A 22,460-nucleotide genomic window follows, 5' to 3' on the forward strand; every position below is an offset into this window, starting at 1 on the left:
CAGCTTCTATTCGGGATAGAATTGAATTTTTGAAAAGAAGATTTTTATGGGATGGGTCAAATGGGGAAAAAAAGTTTAATCTTGTAAAATGGGTAGATGTTTGTAAGCCAATTGTAATGGGGGGCCTCGGGATTCGCGACGTTGCTACCACAAACAAGTCTCGGCTCTTAAAGTGGATTTGGAAGTTCAACATGCAACCCAATCTATTGTGGCGCCGAATGGTTGTAATTAAATTCGGAAAAAAGAATGGCTGGTGGACGAATGGGGGAAGATTTTACAAGTTATCCCCTGTTTGGAAGAAAATTGCTAAACTCTTTCCTACCTTCAAATCTGTCGTCAAATGCTATATTGGGAGTGGTACAAATACTCTATTCTGGTCGGATTGGTGGATAGGGGCTAGTTGTTTAAAGGAAAGTTATCCTCTTTTATTCCAACTGTCAAGATCTCGTAGCTCAATGATTTCTGACCATTGGCAGTCTTTGGGTGATTGGAATCTTCATCTCAGGCGAGCATTAAATGACTCTGAAGCTGTTGAAGCTACCGGTCTGATCAATTTGCTTTCTGGTGTGGCCTTAAAAAATTCTGCCGATACACTCATCTGGATGCCCAACAAACAAGGTATGTTCTCTACAGCTTCAACGTACCATCATATGATTTCATACCCGCCTCTCCATGCAGAACATCCTGCTGCTTTTGCATGGTCGCTCCCGATTCCTCCTCGCATCAAATTATTCATCTGGACGGTATGTCGTAAGAAAATCTTAACTTCTGACGCTTTGCAAAGACGAGGCATTAATACTCCCAATCCAGAATGCCCATTTTGCAACACATCTCCTGAAACAGCAGATCACACGCTTCTACATTGCGAATATGCTCATAAGATTTGGACCGAATTAATGGACAAAATCGGTTTAGTATATTGCCCTTCGCAAGATTTGCAAAACACTATTTTAACTTTGGTTAGCTCTCGTCTTCCGAAGTTAGGGAAAATCTTAATATCTTGTTGTGTTGGACACATTGTGTGGAATTTATGGAAAGAAAGAAACAATCGCAAATTCAATCAGAAAGCTATTCCTCAGAATATTCTTTGTGATCAAATAGTCGGTTAAGTTAGCTCTTGGGTTCTCCTTCACAAAGAATTCTGTGATCTAAGAGCAACAAATATGAGGGAAAATTGGCGAATATGTCTCATAGTTCGTGGTTCCTATTATGGTAGAATGGACTAGACCTCCTCCTGGACACTTTAAATTAAATTTTGATGGAAGTGCTTTCGGGTGTCCGGGCCCAGCTGGATTTGGTGGAGTAATTCACGATGATCAAGCGAATCTTCTCTTCACTTATGCGGGTCCAATTGGAGTGTTAGACTCTACTTGTGCGGAATTACATGGCTTGCTCAACGGGCTGAAGCTCTTCAAACAAAAAAAGGACTATGCTCTCTTGATTGAAGGGGATTCTCAAGTCATTATAAACTGGTGCTCCAAGCCATCAAAACCTCCTTGGCGTCATTGGAAGATTTTTGATGAAATTTGTAATTTAACTTCTGTTTTATTATGCACTTGGAAACATGTTCCAAGATCCGCTAATCATTTAGCCGATGTTCAAGCAAAAAAAGGCGTTACCCTCCAACATCTTGTTGTGGAGGAAATGTCTTTTTAGTCTCTAGGTTTGTATTTTTTCTTATTGAATACATTTACAACTCTTCTCAAAAAAAGACCAGAAGAACACACCCCCAGAAGTAAATCAGAACATTCCTATGACTAAACTCAGGAGATCTGCCAGAACTAGCAGACCATCACAGAGGTACTCCCCTGCATTGAATTATATTTTACTGACTAATAAAGGTGAACCAGAGAGTTATGAGGACGTTGTGCAAGTTGATGAATCAACCAAGTGGGAGTTGGCCATGTTGGATGAGATGGATTCATTGTTATCCAATCAGACGTGGCAGTTGACTGAGTTACCAAAAGGGAGGTCTTGCAGAATAAATGAGTGTACTGAATAAAAGATGAACAAGATGGCAGCAAGCGATACAAGGCAAGACCGGTGGTAAAAGGCTTTGAACAAAAAGAAAGCATTGACTACACTGAAATTTTCTCTCCAGTAGTGAAATTGACTACTATTAGAATAGTGTTTGGACTAGTGGCAAATGAAGACTTGTACATAGATCAGTTGGATGTAAAGACAACTTTTCTTCATGGTGATTTGGAGGAAGAAATTTACATGATGCAGCCACAGGGTTTCAAAGCACAAAAAAAGGAGAAAATGCTGTGCAAAATTCAAAAGAGCTTATATGGTCTTAAACAAGCTCCAAGACAGTGGTATAAGAAGTTTGACACTTTTATGAGTAGTAATGGTTTCTTGAGGTGTCAGGCGGATCATTGCTGTTATGTGAAGAAGCTTGATGACTCCTACATCATTCTACTACTATATGTTGATGACATGTTGATAGCAGGTGCTTGCAAACAAGAAATTGATAATTTGAAAAGGGAGTTGTCAAAGAAGCTTGCAATGAAGGATTTGGGTGGTGCAAAAAAAATCCTTGGGATGAGGATTACTAGAGATACTGATGTCTTGAAATAGTCACAAGAAGAATATGTGAAGAAGGTGCTGAGCAGATTCAACATGAATGATGCAAAACCAGTGAGTATTCCTTTGGCTAGTCACTTTAGGTTATCTAAGGAGCAGTCACCTTCTACAGAGCAGGAGCGAGCCAACATGGCCAATGTGCCTTATGCTTCTGTTATTGGCAGCCTCATGTATGCCATGGTGTGTACTAGACCAGACATAGTTCATGCAGTGGGAGTTGTGAGAAGATATATGAGTAATCCGAGTAAACAACATTGGGAAGCAGTGAAGTGGATTCTTAGGTATTTGAGAGGCACTGCAGACTTAGCCTTATGTTTCAGAAAGTCAGACTTGGGATTACAGAGTTATGTTGTTGATGACAGGAAGAGTATCATTGGATATGTATACATGTTGGGTGGTACAATAGTAAGGTGGGTCTCTAAGTTGCAGAAGATAATTGCTTTTTCCACTACTGAGGCAGAATATGTTACCGTGACCAAAGCCAACAAAGAGATCATATGGTTGTAGTCTTTCTGGGAAGAATTAGAACTCAAGCATGGGAAGAATGTGTTGTATTGTGACAGTTAGAGGGCTATTCATTTAGTAAAAAAGTCTTGTTTATCATGCCAGAACAAAGCACATACAAGGGCGTTATCACTTCATCAGATCGGCTCTGGAGGATGGAGTCTTAGCTCTTGAGAAGATTCAAGGAAGTCAGAATCCGACAGATATGTTGACAAAGATTGTTACGATCGAGAAACTGAAGTTGTGTTCAACTTCAGTTGGACTTCTCTCTGAGGATTGAGAAGTTGTTGCCGCTGCAGAGGAGATATTGATGATGGATTAGTCTCCAAGTGGGAGATTGTTGAGTTGTGGAGCCCGAGAGGTTAGAGAAAAACACCTGAAAGTGTGCGATTTTTCTTGTAAAGTATTTCATCTTCATAGTGGATTACTGCAACGGCGGAAGACAGGACGTAGTCTCACCTTGAGGCGAACCTGTATAAATCTTGTTGTACTTTTTCGTGCTTGTTTTTTCCCTTCTTCCGCGTTTATTATTATTGCTCTCGTTAGTTTGGAATTAGGGCGTCTAATTCTTAACACCCCTCCCCCTTGATTGTATTTCTTCTTTGCCTTTGGGTTTAATTGAATAACATCTTTTCCCAAACAAAGAAAAAGATCAAAAGACAAAAATTTAGACAATGGTGTAGAGGATGTTACCCTTTTTTCGAAAATGGTGCTTCACTAATCAAAGAAAAGAGTACAATGGAGAGTGGAGGAGAGTCCTCAAACCCCAATGGATAAACATTATCTTGTAACACCTGACTTATCTAAGACATTAATGACATGATTGGGTGATCTTTAAACATGATGCCATGATACATGAAGAACAGAGATTGATTATATTCTCTCATCATAGTTAAGGTCGAAGGAAAGACTAGAAGTAGGATCCCTTTTCGAAGTCAATGATGGCGGAGGAACTTGCATGTAGTGGATTATTTTGGAGTGCTTCTTTTTGAGGTATTTTTGCAATTGTGTCTCATGAGTAAGAATGTGACAGGCTGACAACTGAAATTGGAGGAGGGATAGATGGAAGAACTGACTCCATGCTAGACATTTCAAACTTAGAATAGTATGTAGCATCTTCAAAGAATGCACCAAATACATACTTTCTTCAAGACGATCATCTCACTTTGGATCCTTTTTGTAGACAAGGGTACCCTAAAAAGGCACCTTTGCTTGACCGAGGTGATAGTTTATCTGTTTTTTTTTTTTTTTTGAAATGGTGATGATTTTATTTCAAAGGAAAGCAATAAAAACATCAAAGGAGACCTCCCCTAACAACAGGAGATTGAAGGGAGGGACCCAATTTAGCACAAGTGTCAGCAACCGTATTGGCTGATCTAAGTACATGAGACCAAGTACAAGTAATAGAAGATACAATATCCATAATGTCAAGAAAAAGCTGCCAGTGATGCCATGGAGGGGTAAAAGGGGTGTATGTATGTGTAATCAACACTCAAAAGAATCTTTTTGGTACCTAAGGCTATTTGGCCTAGTGGTATTCTGTTTAAATTAGGTGCGTCAGGTTGCGAGTTTGAATCGTGCCACACCCCTCTGAAAAAAAAAATCTTTTTGGAAAGTTCAGTCCTAGGAAAATTTTATAGTGATGTTCCCTATGGCAAGGTCATAATGGTTTTAGAGCCATTAAATAGGGAGATCTGCTGTAACCATGAATCAGTTTTGAAGAATTAATACAAGTTTCTTTTAAGTTGCTGGAGCAACTTTCTTTCTCTTTCTTTTTGCTAAGAATAATTTCTCAGTAGTTTTCTTTTCTTGTACTCATTACTGATAGTTTACAAAACAACACCTTAAGTTTCAAGTTCTTCTCTCCTAACTATGATACTCATTACTGGTAGTTTACAAAACAAAACTTGAAGTTTCAAGTTCTTTTCTTTGAACTATGAAACCAGGAACTTCTTAGAGTTAAGAAGCTCATGGCTGTGTTACCTAGACTCCAGCTTTGCCTCTCAACTTTATTTCAGTAATCTTACTGCATTAGTAATTCATGCCAAAAGGAACTGTCAAAAGCCCATTAACTCATGGTCCATATCCATTATAACTTATTACCCTAACCCATCACAAGACTCCTCACTCATGTCCCTCAACTCTATTTCTGGTCGAGGGAGGCTCAAGTTTTGCTTTACAGCTTCTTTCGATCCAGACTATGTTGGACTCAAATTCTACATAAAGCCAATCATTTGATTCCTTGTGGGAATTGCATTTCTTGGCAACACCTCCAGAAATCTCTCTCCACTGATCCCGTTTAGATCTGTTCTGATGCCTTTTATTTTTCAATTTGTTGCTTGTACTTGTTTGCCCTTTAGGTGCTGCTGTACTTGAACTTTTATTTTTATTTTTTATATATGAACGACAAGAGTTTAATCAAACTCATATAACATGATGAGGAGAAAGAGCCTCAATCCCCAGTGTTTCAAGTCTTCTACAAAAACATATCTCTGGGGACACCTGACTTAGCTAGCAGATCAGCTAAGTGATTAGCTGATCGTAAAACATGGTGCCAAGAAACATTAAAGCCATTCAATAAATGAAGAGTCTTGTCATAACAATGCTGATGATGCCATGCCAGAGTAGAGGACCTTAAGACTTTTTCCTTTTCTTCTCTTGGTAATCTATCATAATTCTCAAGAAAAAAAAAAAAAGGAAATAAACAATGAGAAATGAGATTCTGTTAGTACATGCAGTTTTTACGATCATACTGAGTCAATGCCTGTTTCTCCAAAGTTATGGTCAAAGTTAGGTTCATTATTATACTGCATGTCAATGCCTGTTTCTCTAAAGTTATGGTCAAAGTTTGGTTCATTCACTAGCTGTCAAATCCACTCCATCAAGATTTTAGATCTGTATAATGCTTTTCATTTTCTTTTTAAAGTTCTTGTAGGGTAAGTGAGTTTCATATATCTTCATTTAATGTTATTAAATGAAATTAATCTACTGCAGCTGCTAGTGTGCTTGGTATGGCAAATGGAGAGTTTGAGTCCAACATATTTGACCCCCAATCTCTTGGAACATCTGAGGTAACTGATGACACTATAGATCTCACCAGATTTTGTTTGCTTCATGTGCACTATATTTTTTCGCAGGGAGCTTCACAGTTCACAATCTTTTATTTTCCTTGGCATCTCAAATTTTCTAGTGTACAGAAACAAGAAGCACGTACTAGAGGAGTTGTAAGTTTAGGACTGTTTTTTCTAGACTAATTCATTTATTAAAACTGTGAAAGAGGGTGAGCATGTTTTGAATGTTGTGAATGCACAGAGAAACTGTTAATTTATTTCTTTGTGGCTAAACTGTTATAATTAACGTGTTGTAGTTGAATGTTACTGTGAGCCAGTGTTCAACCTTGCTAGCTTTTTTAATTGATCATGGTGGGACAGCCCTTTTTATGTTTATTTCCTTCTTATAAAAATCTCATTCAGGAAAGAGAAAAAGATAGTTGGTTCAGGGGTGTTTCTCATCTCTACAGGGTGCTAAATCTGGATTCTCGTTTTGGTCTGCTGTGCTGCTCTTTTTTTTTTTTTTTTTCTTTTTTTACAAAAAACCAGTCATGCAGCTTTTTGCTCAGCATGTGGTCAGTATACCCACTTCATGTGCTTATTAGCCTAGTGTCATAAAATTGCAATATTCACTAAGTAAGAGGAGGTTCATGTATTGTATCCACCCTGACATCTCCTACTTGCACATATGGTTTTTTTTTTATCTCTACAGACGTGACATTTTTTGAAGATACTCCTTTCTTTTTGCGTCTTCCAAAGATGTGTCTCCACCCATTTCTATTCCTAAGGTTGTTTCCCCGATTCTTGTGGAAGAGATCCCTAGTCCGATTCTTGATGCTACTGTAGAGAAGCCGCTACAGGTATATCACAGTCGTGGGCTATGGATGGGTATATACTGTGAAGTATAAGCCAAACGGATCTATTGGACATTCCAAGGCTAGATTGGTAGCCAAGGGCTACACATAGACATATGAGATTGATGTGTTTGAGACCTTTTCTCCTGTTGCCCTTCTATCTTTGGTTCAGATCTTGATATCTGTCGCAGTCAACCAGGGGTGACCGTTGTGTCAGCTTGATATTAAAATTATATGGCGACTTGGCTAAGGAAGTCTATATGGAATAACCTACTAAGTATGTTGCTCGGGGGAAACCGACAAAGTATGCTGGCTAAAACAAAGTAATATGTGATCTCAAACAAAGTCCCCAAGCATGGATTGAGAATTTTTAGTCATGTCTATGGATTCGTCAAGAACCACTGTGACCACTCACTCTTTGTCATGAGGAGATTGTCTTGTATTGTGGTTCTAGTAATATATGTAGGCAATATTATATTATCTGGCAGTGATGTAATAGGCATTAAGGAAGTAAAAAGACATTTAACAAAGCAATTTATCACTAAAGGTTTGGAGTCACTAAAATACTTTTTGGGTATTGAAGTAGCTAGAAGCAAGGCCGGTCTGGTATTGACTTACAGAAAATATGTCACAGACATGCAACACGAGTATAGATTGTTGGGTGCTAAGCCTGTTGAGACTCCTATGGAGGTTGGATATGACCTCTATGATGGATAGAGTGATGAACTCCACGATAAGATAGTATCTTCAACTAGTTGAAAAACTCATATATGTTATTGTCACTCGTCTTGACATATCCTTTGCTATCAGTGTTTTTAGTCAGTTCATGGAGTGTCATCGCAAGGTTCACCTAGAAACTGTCCAACGGATCTTGAGATATTTGAAAGGGGCACTCGGAAAAAAGGACTATTTTTTAAGCCTCATAATCACACAAAGATAGAGGCCTTCGTAGATTTTGATTGTGTTAGATCTAAGCTTGATCGAAAGTCTAATGCATGTCATTGTGTCTTTATGGGAGGTAATTTGATAAGCCAGAAGAGCAAGAAACAAAATATTGTAGTTCGTTTTAGTGCTAAAACTGAGTATAGAGCCATGACTCATATAGTCAGTGACTTGATGTGGGTAAGATTTGTGGTAAGAGAATTGAACCTACAACTAGAGGGACCTATGACCATGAACTGTGACAATCAGGCTGCTATATTCATTGTAGGAAACCTAGTATTCAATAAAAGGACTAAACATATTGAAGTAGATTATCACTTTATTTGAGATGTTATGATGAAAAATGAGGTTGTAATTCCCTATATGTTTAATTATATCTCTTGTTCAATTTTCATGTGTAAGGAGATATAAGGGTTTTAAGTGTTTTTTAAGTGAAAAATGGCATTCCTGTAATTTTTTGTTTCAGAATTTTATAAAAAGTCTCGGGGTCGAGCTCGACCCCCAACCAGAGCCTTTCTAGCACTCTGAATTCTCCCCTCTCTTTTCTCTTTCTCTCTCTCTCCAAAACCCTATAGGTCACTCTTTTACACTTCTATTTATTGTGCTTGTTTCCTTATTTATCTGCAAAGTCCTTTTATCTTACTTTTTATTGTTTGTTATGATTTCATGTTATTTCTGCCGATGTTTTGAGCTTTCGAATACAACTATTTTGATCAAAACTGTAGTCTAACTGTCAAAGGAAGTTATTCTCACCCATGACTACAAAATTGTTATTCCTAGGTTGGTGCTTCCGGGCTTTGTTACGTTTGGTCAATTTCTGATATGGGCCATGGAGAAGAGTGGAAGCAATCAATTGCACCAACTTCTGCAGATAAACTTTCGGAGATTGTAGGTGGCGCACACACTGATCTAGATTTATCTACCCAAGATGTTAGTACTCTTCCTGCATCTGGGGAGTTGAAGTCTGGCTCTGTCATCGATTCTGATGTTGATACCAATGAGGAGTTAAAGGGTGATGATGCTTCTTTTGAGAAAGAGGTGATTAAGAATGAAAATGTTCTTAATTCAATACTTCTGTTTATGTTTAAACTCTTAGTTCTGGGTTAATTATATTGTCAGGTTGAGGCCACCTTTCTAAGGGCCGTCCATGAAGTTCCTGGTGTGCAGCAAGAACATGTGCAGTTGGAAATTAAGTCACTTCGGTATAGTTTCCTATTTTTTTTTTTTGCAATTGTCTTACATTATGTGTAAAATTAAAGGTTTAAGGGGAAAAATGAGAAAGAAATGTAAAATAATTTAGTAATTAAGGTTTGAAGAAAACAAAAAAAGGAAAAAGAAAAAGAAGACAAGAGGAAATAGTTCAGACAATCTTTTTCCTTCTCTAATATTTTCTCACTTTAAAAATATTTTCAAAAAATTTCAAAGACCTAAGAATACCTTTATATTCCTTGACATATTTTTAAGAAGCCCTTTTAAATATGTGTCCTAATTGGTCTTTAGAGTTAACATGAGGAGTGCATACCTTCATAGTTACCACAACATCTTATATAAAACAGTGGTCAACTTCTTGCATACTCATGTTACTGGATTTCTAGCAATAGTTGTAATTGCCTCATTGCCATTTGCTACATTTATAGGTTTCTAGTTGAAAACACTATCCTTTGTAGCATACAAGCTGTATCAGTCATTACTCGACATATGATGCTCTTTCCCTGGCCACTTCTGTTTGCTTTTTACTCTTCCATGTACCAAAATTGCCTCCAATAAATAGTGTAAATCCCAACATTGATCTCCGAACCACTTCTTACCTAGTAGAATGTGCATTAGAATCTTCTAATATCTTGAAATTCTATGAACAACTTCCAAAATAACTCATTTTGGGTTCCATAGACTAACTTACAACTTCGATTACTATTTGGCCTCCAAATCTTCAAAGAGCGTCTCCATGGCAAGTTGTGTGTTGAAGGAGACTCAAAGACTGTCATCAGTTGGTGTTCAAAATATAGCTCCCTCCCTTGGCGCCACTGGCCTATCACTGATTGTATTGCAGACATTGTGTCATCCATTCATTGTAATTGGAACCTCGTTCCTAGATCAGCCAATTCTTTGGCTGATAAATTGGCAAAATTCGGAACCTCCCAACAATCTCTCATTGTTTAGGAAGGCTTCCCCCCCCCCCCCTTGTAATCTGTTTGTTTGAGCTTCTCTTAATAAAATTCAATAGCATTTTAAAAAAAAACTTACAACTTCGATTGCAAAAGCTATGTTTTTTTTCTCGTGTGCAAAGGGACTACACTCATCATGCAAATTCATGTCAATATCTTTAAGAATACTAGGCTTTGGAAGGAGATCCAAAAGACACTTTCTAAATAGTACCATATCTCGCTTCTTTCAACATTCGTATCAAGAAAATATCTGAATTACCCAAATCTTTGGTTTGGAGAATCTTTCTTTGCTATTGCTTTCTCTCTTCTTTGCTACCTGTATCGCTTTATGATGACGTGTACAAAACATCATCAACATCATCACACCTATTGGTTGATGAAGAGTAAAGACATAATAATTTGATTAGCATCTGTTGAATCCAATTTCCATCCAAATTATGCTTAACTTGTGTGACCATCTCCTTAGGCTCTATTTGAAACTAATCGCTTTGCTCAACTAGCACTACTTTTTTTTTCTATACATGATCAACTAACATGATAGTTGTTCTATATACACTTCTTTTGATAGATCACCAAACAAATTTTTTAAATTTATTTTTTATTTTTTATTTTTTTACATCAAGTTGATAACAATTAGACCATGTATGAACTAAGTTAAGCAGTTGGAGAGAATATCTCAAAATAATCTATCTTTTATGTTGGAGTACACAATTTGACAATCAATTTTGCCTACAAACATTCAAATGTACCACTCAGTAGGGGTGGCATTGAATCGAGCAGAGCCCGAATCTGCCTATGTTTGAGTCGGGCTTGATTTAAATATTTTGAACTCGAGTTCGAGCTGAGCCTAACCTCGAGCCTAAAATTGTAATCGAGCTCGAACTCGGCTCGATATTTAAAATTTTGCATAAAATACATGTCAAATAAATTATTTATAAAATTATTTATACACTTTGCATAAAATTATTCATAAAACTGCATAATTATGCATAAACTTTATTCAATAATCAAACACAAAAACATAATTGAAATATCAATATCAATTTGCAATCACCCAAATAAAAACTATATATCCAGTATAAATTTATAAACTCTTGTAACTAAGGAAACAATATACAAAGTCCCCTTCGCATGAGCAATATCTCTACCTATGACAAAAACAAAAGAATAAAACTTATCATTGTCTGATAAAAAAATACTCTTCCATTACAAATTACTTAATGTAGTTAAAAATATTAAAATTACCAAGATAAGAAAAACGTGAAAAATCAGGTAACCGGTAGCATTATCTCCACTCTTCTTCTCAGGCTGTAATCATAAAACAAAATTTTAATAAATAAAACTAAAAAATATACTAAAAAATATCATAATAAATAATTATTCAAAAGAAGTTCACCTTTTGATTTTTCTTGACACCGTGAAGAGCCCGAACCCAATCACTGCTACAAATCAAAGCTTGAACTGTATTTGGTGCCAAGGAAGAACGATTTGGGTCTATTACTCTACCACCAGCACTAAAGGTAGACTCTGAAGCTACTATGGATATGGGAATTATAAGAACGTCTACTGCAATCTTAGATAATACTCGAAATTTCATATGATTCACTTTCCACCATTCTAAGACATTAAAATCATATTGTGAAGTTTCCTCTCAAATATACACATAAGTCATTAACTTTGACCAACCTGAACTTGATGAAGAATGTGACCTACAACTTGTGGAAACACCCATAGAGCTAGTACTTGAAGCAATCCCTTCATTACTAATCTCCACATTATATATGGATACATATTCACCGTAAATCTCATATAAGGTCCATCGAACTATGTTTATATTCATCGTAGTTTCCTCAGAATATATCTTTGGAAAACATATTTCGATCAACCTTAATTTGACCCTTGGATCCAAAACTGAAGCAACAACCATCAACAAATTTCTCTTTTATTCTACTAACCAATGTCCTAATGAAAACATTTTCATTTGTAGAATGAAAATTCAGAACTTCTTTTACCCTATATACATCACTAAGGTACAAATTAGAAGTAGGATAGTCACTCACTAAAATTATATTAGTGACTACATTAAAAACTTCTAGAATCTCACACCCATTCATTAAGACTTGGCAAACAATCATAAGTTGGTTCTCTATCTTGAAATCTAGGGAATGCATCTTTGAATTTTAATGTAGAAGACAACATGTCATAAGTGGAGTTCCAACGAGTTGGACAATCAATAATCATCCTCTTTTCACCTAGTTGTAGTTGTACAATTTCAGAAAAAGTACGAAATCTAGTCTCAGACAGATTTATGAATTTGGTACTCTCACGCACATTCTCAATGATATCCTTAATTTGAACAAGACCATCTTGGACTAATAAGTTCAGAATATGAGCACAACAATGCACATGAAATAACTTCCCACCACAAACCAATTTCTTTTTTCTTGAAAAATCTTCTTTCAAAACTCTCAGACAAACATTATATGCAGCATTATCAACTGAGATACTAAATACTTTATTTTCGATTTCCCAAACTTTCAAACACTTGTAAATAGCATCTACTATGTCAACAACACGAAGAAGAGGAACATGCACAAAACTCAAGGCTCGTTTTTGTAACTTCCAATTATTGTCAATAAAATGCCTAGTAATAACTGTGTATTCAATCTTTTGATTATGGGACTTCCAAAGATCCATGGTAAGACTAATCTTGTTAATCTCTTTTAATAAAATTTTCAATCCCTTTTTCTTTGCTTCGTACACCTCCATACACTCCTTAATGGTCTTACAAGACATTTTTTCATAATTCACTTTTGCCATCTTCATTACAAAACTAAATCCCTCATTTTCTACTATCATGAATGAATGCTCATGCATAAAAATCCCATGAGCAATGAGTACTCTCATTTTAGCTTGATCATATTTGCTTCCAAAATCCATAAAAGGAAGTCTAGATGGACTCTGATCAACATTAGACCCCACTAGTTGAAAGTTTATGATTTTTCGTTTTCTCATTGCCACTTTTCTATTAAGACAAAGTTTCAAATGTCGACTCATATGTGTGGTCACTCCACTACTATTAGCACTCAAATTGGTTTTACAATGAACACATTGAGCCTTTTTTGTACCATCTATAAGTGAGACTTCTTTGAATTCCAACCACATATGAGACCTTTTTTGTCTTTTTGAACTATGGGTACTGAAAAAATCCGATCAACAGTGAAAATTGCTAGTTATTCCTCCTAGTTAAAATTCCTAAGTGCGCACTATCCTAAATCTTGATTCTTGATAATTAAAATGAGGATCCTTTGAAAAAGTTAGTCAGTACCTTCAAGCGAGTGGTAATTCAGCTTCGAAGCTTTAACCAACAAATTCAAGCAAACAAAAACTTCCACCCTCCACCACCTCAGCCCTGATATCTTCAAGGCTAAAACACCACCAAAGCAAAGGCCTTTTTTAATATCTTTCAAGGAGTAGGATAGATTTCTGAAGTACCCCTCCTACTTAGGGGGCGAGGAAATGTTTCCACTTCCACTTAAAAAAACATTTCTACCACATATTATAGGAACATCAACAACGAGAAGCAACAAATTTAGTGTTCTAATGGAGCTTCTTGTGGCACATGACATACCATGCACACCATACAAAGATATGAACCAGAATAATCTTTCTGGTACTCCCTAATCAATACTTCTGCAAGTGCTGAAATGTAAGAACTAAGAAGAAGAGCTGATGCTTGATGATCATGATATAAAATGGTTGATGTCTCCTCTGTAATTGAGAGCTCGAAACACAATGCGATTAAACTACAGTCTACAAATTTCTAGCAGTGGTGACTTCTGAGGATTGTTGAATTGTTTGGCAAACAGTTAAAACGCCCAAGAAAATAATACAGTGGAAAAACAGAAAAATTAACAGAACGGTAAGAGCTAAAAACAAAAAAATCAACAGTTGGGTGAGAATCATTACCTCTGAGAAATGAGTGGGAAGAAGCTCCTAATACAGCATGAGGCGTTTGTCCATAGCAGTTTTAATGAGAGATTGAAGATAAATATTGAAATACAGAAGATAAATATGAAAAAAAAAATCATTGTTAGTCTGCTACGTTGGCGACGAAAAAAAAAACCAGAAGATTAAGATTAAAAGAACTTGCCTCTGTTCAGTCACTTCCGTCAGCGAGGAAGAATGAAAAATAAGAAAACGAAATCGATCTTCCCCCCAAATCCCTATTTTTGTTCAACCGTCGCTTGCCGAACGCCGACTTTCCCTATTCCCCCTGATTCCCGAGAAGTAAGAATGAAAGACGAAGAATTGAAACTCGAAAGTCTCAAAATCTTGAAGTCTTAAAGAGTCGAAGACACCTCCTGGCTCCCGCCTCCACGTTTAAGAACGAAAGACGAAGAGTCGAAATTTCGATGTCTCGAATTTTGAAGAGTCGAAACTCGAAGACTCCCGGCTCCCGCCTTTGCGCTCGGGCCCTTGTTAAGTTAATGAGCCGGCTCGTGAGCTTTCGAACCGAACCATGTTCAGTTGAGCTCAGCTCGTTAACTTAAACGAGCCTGATCTGGATCTCAAACTTGGTTCAAGATCCAGATAAACCGAATCAAACCGAGCCAAGCTCGAGCCGCTCGCGAACCGGCTTGGTTCGATGCCACCCCTACCACTCAGTTATTTCTTGATGATGAATACCCAATGGAATCTCTGTACCGTCTAAAGCATCTGCAATGGTTCACGTGTGAAGAGATTCTAATGCCTATATCTCATCCACCAAAGGCCATCCTCCGCCTAGGATGATTCATGGCCTCTTTGAAATGAGTTAAGTTAAAAACAATGACAAAGCTACATCTTTATGGTAAGGGAGCAAAGGAAACAACAGCTGACAGTGGATGACAAGTCATACACTTTCTTTACAAGTACTAGATCTTACACCTTCCCAAAAGTAATGGGAAATCAAGTTCAGAAAGAATATATGTACATGAAGAAGTAGGTGAAAAAATGCGAGACATGGATCTTTGCAACACAGGGATGGCTGAGTGGAAAGACTGCCATCAGCCGTAGTGGTGATTTGCCAATGTCATCTCATGTGGTTATTTTACAATTTTAATAACTTGATCATCTTCCATAATGATTGGAGGGAGTGAAGGAGGCATGTCTGGGGTAAGAATTTTACACTAGGAACTGAAGTACGATTATTCTCAAAAAGAGGTAATATCTGGCCTGAAATACATCCACCGTCAGCATCCAGATAATAACACGTAGATCCTTGAGGTTCTATACTTTTTACTTAAGACTCTTTACCCCTAGTGGATAGTTGTAAATCATAGATGCTCACCAATTCTTTCCGTAACTGTAAATCTTCTGAACAGCATTCCTGATAAACTTAAAATAGCTCCATATGAGGTTCATTTCTATTAGTAAGCTACAGGCACCTTACTGTTTTCTGGCCCACTCATCAGACTTCATTTTCTCTGCAGATGCATGTTGTAGAATCTAACTGATATTACCATGAACTAACTATAAGGTATATACACATATGGACCTTTCCCAAAGTAATGATTCTTCCCATTAGTTATGGAGGTAATCTCAATGTTCATTGAGTCATTAGTAGACTGAGTAGCCTAACTCATCAAATTGTCTTTGTAATCTCAATGGGAACACTTCAATTATTCGCCTTGTCTCCAATGTGGCATTAAAACCTTGTTTTTGTTTTTTAAAAGAAGTGAATAACAGACAATTTGTAAGATCAAACATTTCTGTAGGGCCAAACAACACTGGACAGAAAATAGGAAAATTTGCTCAGGTCAATTGCTTCTCTCGGTACAGACTTGGACACCTATATCAGGATTTTTTAAATCATAGATTAAGTGCACTTCATTAAAGCCCAAAGGCGAACTTGAGCATTACATAGGGGGATCCCTTATAATGAGGGATTAGAGGGTGACCCCGTCTCTGGCTAAAGAATCAGCAACGCTAATTGTCGACCTATGAACATAAGACTAAATACAGACAACTTACCTAGACAAAGCCTGAATTTCAAAACATTGCTGCCAATGATGCCAAGGTGAATCCTTGTTCCCAATCACCAGCTGATGACATATTTGGAGTCAACTTCAACATAAAGCTTCTTTTGAAATTGATCTCTGAAAATCGTTTAGCCCTTGCCTACGGGCTTGAAGCTCAGCAGAGCTATAGAGTTAGTAGTGCCAAGGGGGGCAGCAAAAAGAGCAAGAACATCAGCACTAGAGTTCCAAAAGACACAACCGAAGCGAGAGGGCCCAGGATTGCTAAGAGAAACCGTTGAAGTTGAGTTTGATAGGATTAAGACCAGGTGGAAGCCATTCCGCCTGTGGCTTGCATTTTGGCTGGGAAAGTTTAGCCAACTGGGACCAGTCCTTAAAACTCCACTACTCACATCCTCAAAAGGTAGCCAGAGAGCACAGCCAAGAATCCATCTGAAACGAGATCTTCTCAGAAACCAAGGGGAGGATTTCTAATTGAAGTATAGCTAATTATGTTCCCCCTGAATTCCCCAAGGAACATGGAGATTCAAGAACATTTACTTCATCTGAATTGCACCCAAAACACTAGAGGAATGACTACAATATGATCTAAAAAATTAGATCTGTTAGAAAATATATCCAGGAGTATTTCGGTCATTTTACCACATCAGCGGTTAATTTTCCTTTTGTAATCTTATTCTACATGTTAAATTATATCAGTGGTTCAATTTTCATGTACATAGGATGCGTAGTTAGGGAGATATAAGGAGATTAAGGTTTATTAAGTGTATAAGGGCATTTTTGTAATTTGTAACTCAAAACACTTATTTAAGGAGTCTGGGAATTCGTGCACAGTTCCCAACTTCTCATTTTCTCCTCTTCCTTTACCCAAATCTTGATTTTTACAAGATCAAAATGAAAAAGAAGAAGAATCTATGGTAGCAAATTGTCAGCCTGTATATGTTGGTATTTTACAAACTTAGTAATGTTAGCCTTTTAAACTGTGGCTGTTAATTTGACATGAACATCATTAAAATTTCGTTGATTCAGGTCCTCTTTTTTCTAATTTTTATTATTTTAGGACCTCTCTCTCTCTCTCTATCAAAATAGAAAAAATGCCGAAAATCAGAAATAAAAGAATGAAACTATATACACACTAGTTAGAGTATCTCTCAGTCAAGGTCTGAAAGTTACACGCTAGTAAGAGAATCAGGAGTAGTGTTCGCAGGACTCTCTTTCTCTGCATTTTTATATGCTGAGTCTGTTTTTGTGAAACTGGCTTGTGATTGGGCATAACTGTGACACTTCTTGATGACTGTAGAAACTCTGTTTTCTATTTTAACAATTTTACTCGTGTTGTTTGTTGTCTTAGGATGTCCTACAATGCTGAGTCTATTGACGTTGTTGGGGCAGTATTTTATTCAATCATGAAGTTAGCTTTAGAAGCTCCCCAGAATAGCAATGGTAAGGTTTCATCTGTTTTCTTTGATTTTCTGCTGCATGGTATTGCTTTGAATTTTTCTTTTTGGATACTCAGAAAAAGTCCTAGGAGCTTTAAACCACTGCTTTACAACTTGTCTAGTTTGATCCTATAATAACCTTTATCTTAGACTGGAGGACCTATATTAAGAACTTAAATATAATATTTGGAAGTATTGTTCTCCATGGAAAGCACTAGTTTAAATACTCTTGTAAGGTTACTTGGTGAGTGTTTGAAAACACAGGAAATCACTAGTCACCCTCATCACGGATATGACCAGCAAATCTGTCCCAGAAAATCTCCAAACCTTGCCTCATTGTTTTTCAATGTTTATGGTTGAGATAATCGATAAAAATGGAAATGAGAGATTACTGTAGTTTTGATGCAACCTATGTTTTACGTCTAAAATGAAGAAGGCCATTTGTCATGTAGTCCTGTTGGAAGCTACATTATTCTGTAAGATTTGTGGAATATGGTGAAGGATCCTTGCCTGTAGTTGTTAGTGGGTGAAAACATGCTGAGACACTTTTACTGGTTCACCATCCCTTTGCCACTTCTAAATTTCAAGATGGCTATCCTTGTTGCTCCTTTTATTTCATGCATAGTTCCATTCTTTAGTACTGGTATATATAAACAATAGAACTCACAAGTTTGACTCTGTATTGAACTACTATCTCAGGAGAACTGTTTCTCAATGTAAGGAATGTGCTCAGCAGATGGAAGGGCCTTTTGAAGCATTTCTGTCAAGATATGGATGATAAGGTTTGTCACGAGTCTTACAACTAGTGGTTATGGGTTCCTATCTCATTGTTTTTTTCTGCTATAGATTGTGTTTTTGAGTTCTAAGTGCCCTAAACTAGTCAATTCTTAATCAATTTGAACTACTCTTATCATCAGATGCCCCCTGCTTAGCTATTTAAATTCCATTCCTTGTTTTATTTATCAAATGTTTCTAATTGACTTTTTTTTTCACTCATGGGGTGAATTCGTCATTCCCCTTTCACCATTCAAAGAAAAAAAGAATTCTTCATTTCCTTTCTTTTCTTCAGTTCTATATTTATTTTGGTATAGTTCATCTCAGTTTCTTATCATTGTGTATAGTTACAGTTGAAGAAGAAGAGTATTTGTGTAATTATCTCAACTCAAGTATTAGGATGGAAACTACTACTGTCAGGATCCTGTCTGCAATAAGGAATTAAAATCTTTTTTTCATTGGCCTTTTCTGTACTTATTGATCATTGGCATTTTGAGTAGTATATAGTTTCACATGATTTGACATTTTGAAGTCGGTAAGTTGGATACACAATTTCTTTCCTTTTTTTTCTTTTTCGTTTTTTTGTTTCATTTTACCCTGATCTAGGTATTCTTGCTTTTCTGGTTTTCCAGGTTGAAATTATAATGAAGCTTGAAGAGATGAGCTCGGAGTCTGCCAAAGAGTTTTCTCCATTATTTTCAAAGGTATGTCGAACACGTGGTGGAAATTACTTCAAAATTTAATCCCTCTCACACACACAATCATCAGCTAGATCTATCAATCAACAAAAACTTTACTAGGATCATCAATGTTAACAATGATGTCTTTAATACACATTTACTATTTAATCAAGGTTTACCAAGAATCAACAATAATATATCCTAATTTTTGTATTCTTTTAGTGCTTTTTGTGCAGAATTTCAATTGGTTCCTTTAAATCCCGAATCCCTTTTTTTTTTTTTTTTCTTTTATGGTATTGAATTGAATTGAATTGGAGTTTATTGTTGCTCTCATTCACAGATTCTAGAAGAGTTGTATGACCAGGAAATTGTAACAGAACCTGCTATCTTGTCCTGGGCTTCTGAGAAAGCGGGAGCAGATGAATCAGACAAGATCTTTCTTAAGCAATCAGCAACTTTTATCCAGGTACGAGTAGTGATCTGTATTTATGATTATTTGCCATATATAACTAATTAGGAGGAAAGTTTCCATTGTAGAAAAATATTTGGTGCTAGAGAGCTGCAAACTCTTTGGCAAACTTTCTAGCAAGCTCTTGTATTCAACACCATGCCTTCTAGGGGCAATTCTTATATTTGGGTTCTGCATTATTTGAAACTTCTGTTGTTTTTATAAGATCTTCTCAATTAAAGATAATATACCTATTTAGAGCTGAATGCCTTATTTGTATGTGGAATATGGGTGTGCAGTGGCTGAAGGAAGCAGAGGAGGAGTCCAGTGACGAAAATGAGTGATAGAGTTGCTCTACTCCAGTATTATATTTACCCGAAGTTGATGGATATTTGTCTGGCACTTCTTCATCAAACGTACTTTCTGGTTCATGGACCATCCACTCCCCAAGAACTTGATGTGAACTTTGTCTGACAAAGTGGGTTTGAGCTGCGCAGGACTGAAGAGGGTGTAGCTCGGACTGGAGTTTGGTGCAGTTTCTATTTACACCCTGGAAACGAAGCACAGCTGCTTAATCTTGAAAACATCTCATCTCGGGGTTTTTCAGGATTTTGAATCTGAATATGGTACCGGGTGGCTAAACTATATAATTTTGTGAGGAAATTTTTTTGTAAGTCGATGTGGTTGAAATGCTGTAAATTCAGGAAAAATGAGCTTCCCCTATAGCTTGGAAGCTTTGGTTTTGTATGCTTTGTACAATGATTTGATACGGAGTTTTTGAGTCACTGATGAATAACAGAATTTCCCATTGCATTCCCAGTTTGAATAAATAATCTCGAGGGTGAGATTGAAATTTTATACATTAGGGTCGAATTTTACTTTTCTGAGAGAATTATTTGGAATCTGCCACGAAGAGATTGAAATTGGGACTTTGCTCCTGGTGAGATTTGATTTATTGAAAATGGAAAAAGTGAGAGCATCGTAAACAGATAAACTGTATTCGTTTTATTTTAATGAGATCCTCTTACATATGACCCTTTTTTTAAAAAAAAAAAAAAGAATCTTAACCCTGTTCACAGTGATTTAAGGTTGCGGGCTTCCACGTTGTTCACACTGGTTCAAGGTTACCCGCTTAGAACGAGTAAAAAACCCTCGAAATAGCGCAGTTCCTTATCCGGAAGTGCGGAACCGTGCGTGCGCAGGCAATGGCGGCAACCAATGTTGTTCCATTCGCTCAATCGCCTTCATCTTTCCCTTCTCAGAAGCTCCCCTGCAATTCGCTCTATAATGCCTCGGGATCTCTCAAGCTCAAACCGTCGTCTTCTGTGAAATTTTCGTCTGTTTTGAAGATAAGATCGAGACCAACGAGGAGGGAAGTGAGAGTAGCAACAGCAGCAGCTGAAGCGGTCGAAGAGAGCTCCGAAGTCTCAGAAGTATCCGAGCCCGAAGAAGTAAAGGAGGCCTTTTCTTTTCATTTCTTTACTTTATATTACTTATTGCGTTATAGCTCTCAAATGCAATTTATCTTCTATTGTTCTTTGTTCTCTTCACCCCTCTACCCGGCGGGCTTCACAGTTTCGATGTGGCAGACTCAACATTCCATCAGCCGTCACTGACTTAGTGTTTTCCGTTCTTACATTCATACTCTTTGAATCTGTTTCTATTTTTTTTTCCGGATTATTGGATTATTATTTCTGTTCCTTGCAAGTTTCGCTTTTCTTTTCACTGACTTTAGGGTTTTAAACGAAATCTGGTTATTGTGGCATACCTATCTGGGTGTTCATCTTGGACTTCAATATCCTGTTTTCGTTAAATCTGCAGAAGCTTGGAGTAGTTGTGAAGCCAATGGAGAAACCAAGGCTTGTTTTGAAGTTCATATGGATGGAGAAAAATATTGGTCTCGCACTAGACCAAGTTATACCTGGTCATGGAACAGTCCCGCTAAGTCCTTACTACTTTTGGCCCAGAAAAGATGCATGGGAAGAGCTTAAGTCCAAGCTCGAGAGCAAGCCATGGATTTCTCAGAAGCGGATGATCGTCCTTCTCAATCAGGCTACTGACATAATTAACTTGTGGCAGCAGAGTGGCGGAAACTTGACGTAAATATATCGTTATTTGTCGATTTTCTAATTTAATCTGTGACAGTTTATCCTTATTGTAACATAGTTTCTGTTGTTGTAACTTTAGATTAGTTTCAGGTTTGCTTGTATTTAATTTCTCCAGTCAAAATTGCATTTTCTCTGAGTTACCTTTCAGAAAGAATTCTGATTTGGAACATAGGTATTTGCTTATGTAATGGTCAATCCTGACTCTTTTGCCTTTCTGGGCTTGGGGTTCACAGCTATATGCACACTCATGATTATAGAATGAACATAATGTAGCAACAGGAGGAAATGCTTATAAAAGTAAGAAAAGAAAACCGCATTCCTTCTTGAGAGCAATCCCATACTAATCTGTGATTTTCATTTGTTTATTTACTTATTTTTGGATGGGACAGTCTGTGAGGAATTTGCTTCTTTGTTTGGAGCCAATATGGTGTTTCTTAACTTTAGGGATCATTGTAAAATTCACTGTCTTGATCTTTGGCATTTCACCCCAAATCACTTATGAAAATGCTAGGCTGGGCGATCAAGCCCAAAGGGAAGCTTTTATCTCCATTGAAAAGTAGAAGGCTCTTCATTTAGGTAAACATTGGCTAACATTTAATTTAATTTATTCATCTAAATTTGGATTCTATTTGGGTGATCTATTTTTCATCTTGCTTAATAAGATTAAATTTTGGATTATGATGAGTAGGCTATAAGAGCTCACTTGAGTGGAGCTGCAGAAGCACATTGAATAATGTCAGCCTGAAATTTATTTCTGAGATTAAGAAGTGAGAGACTAACAGTAGCATTATCATTTGGGTAATTTCATGCTTCTGATTTGCTGCTTCCTTTTGTTCTTGAGCTTATCTCCATCACTTTCTTTCTTTCCGATCATTTTTTTAATGGAATTG

At 36.9% G+C, this 22,460-nt stretch overlaps 2 protein-coding genes across 3 annotated transcripts in view; both read left to right on the plus strand.

The window, feature by feature from the left end:
* Nucleotides 1-20,364, plus strand: part of LOC137951882 (uncharacterized) — a 61,896-nt gene extending 41,532 nt beyond the window's left edge. Inside the window, exons 8-16 of one of the 2 annotated variants that reach the window (XR_011112167.1) lie at nt 6,085-6,161; nt 8,717-8,974; nt 9,056-9,138; nt 17,473-17,564; nt 18,260-18,342; nt 18,967-19,038; nt 19,355-19,480; nt 19,762-19,878; nt 19,960-20,364. Coding sequence is in view for 1 of the 2 variants with exons in the window: in XM_068798853.1 (XP_068654954.1) it covers nt 6,085-6,161; nt 8,717-8,974; nt 9,056-9,138; nt 17,473-17,564; nt 18,260-18,342; nt 18,967-19,038; nt 19,355-19,480; nt 19,762-19,806 (836 nt within the window). In the remaining variant the exon portion in view is untranslated. Of the gene's footprint in view, nt 1-6,084; nt 6,162-8,716; nt 8,975-9,055; nt 9,139-17,472; nt 17,565-18,259; nt 18,343-18,966; nt 19,039-19,354; nt 19,481-19,761 lie in introns of both variants that reach the window. The other variant, XM_068798853.1, reaches the window with a different exon arrangement.
* Nucleotides 20,365-20,579: 215 nt separating this feature from the next.
* On the plus strand, nt 20,580-21,829 carry LOC137962096 (small ribosomal subunit protein cS23-like). The gene is made up of 2 exons (XM_068808813.1): nt 20,580-20,913; nt 21,284-21,829. The coding sequence occupies exons 1-2, from the start codon at nt 20,668-20,670 to the stop codon at nt 21,563-21,565; spliced, it is 528 nt and encodes a 175-aa protein (XP_068664914.1). The 5' UTR covers nt 20,580-20,667; the 3' UTR covers nt 21,566-21,829.
* Nucleotides 21,830-22,460: the final 631 nt, after the last annotated feature.

Source organism: Aristolochia californica, unplaced genomic scaffold, assembly GCF_029961685.1.
Source record: "Aristolochia californica isolate CCGP_79_NKW_82.1479 unplaced genomic scaffold, dmAriCali1.0.hap1 SCAF_1, whole genome shotgun sequence".
Classification (NCBI taxonomy): domain Eukaryota; kingdom Viridiplantae; phylum Streptophyta; class Magnoliopsida; order Piperales; family Aristolochiaceae; genus Aristolochia; species Aristolochia californica.

Excerpts from the sequence above, each read along its gene's own strand:
- LOC137962096 (XM_068808813.1), top strand. The coding sequence starts at position 20,668 with ATGGCGGCAACCAATGTTGTTCCATTCGCTCAATCGCCTTCATCTTTC. Across the intron at positions 20,914-21,283 it reads AAGTATCCGAGCCCGAAGAA|AAGCTTGGAGTAGTTGTGAA; the intron begins GTAAAGGAGGCC and ends TTAAATCTGCAG.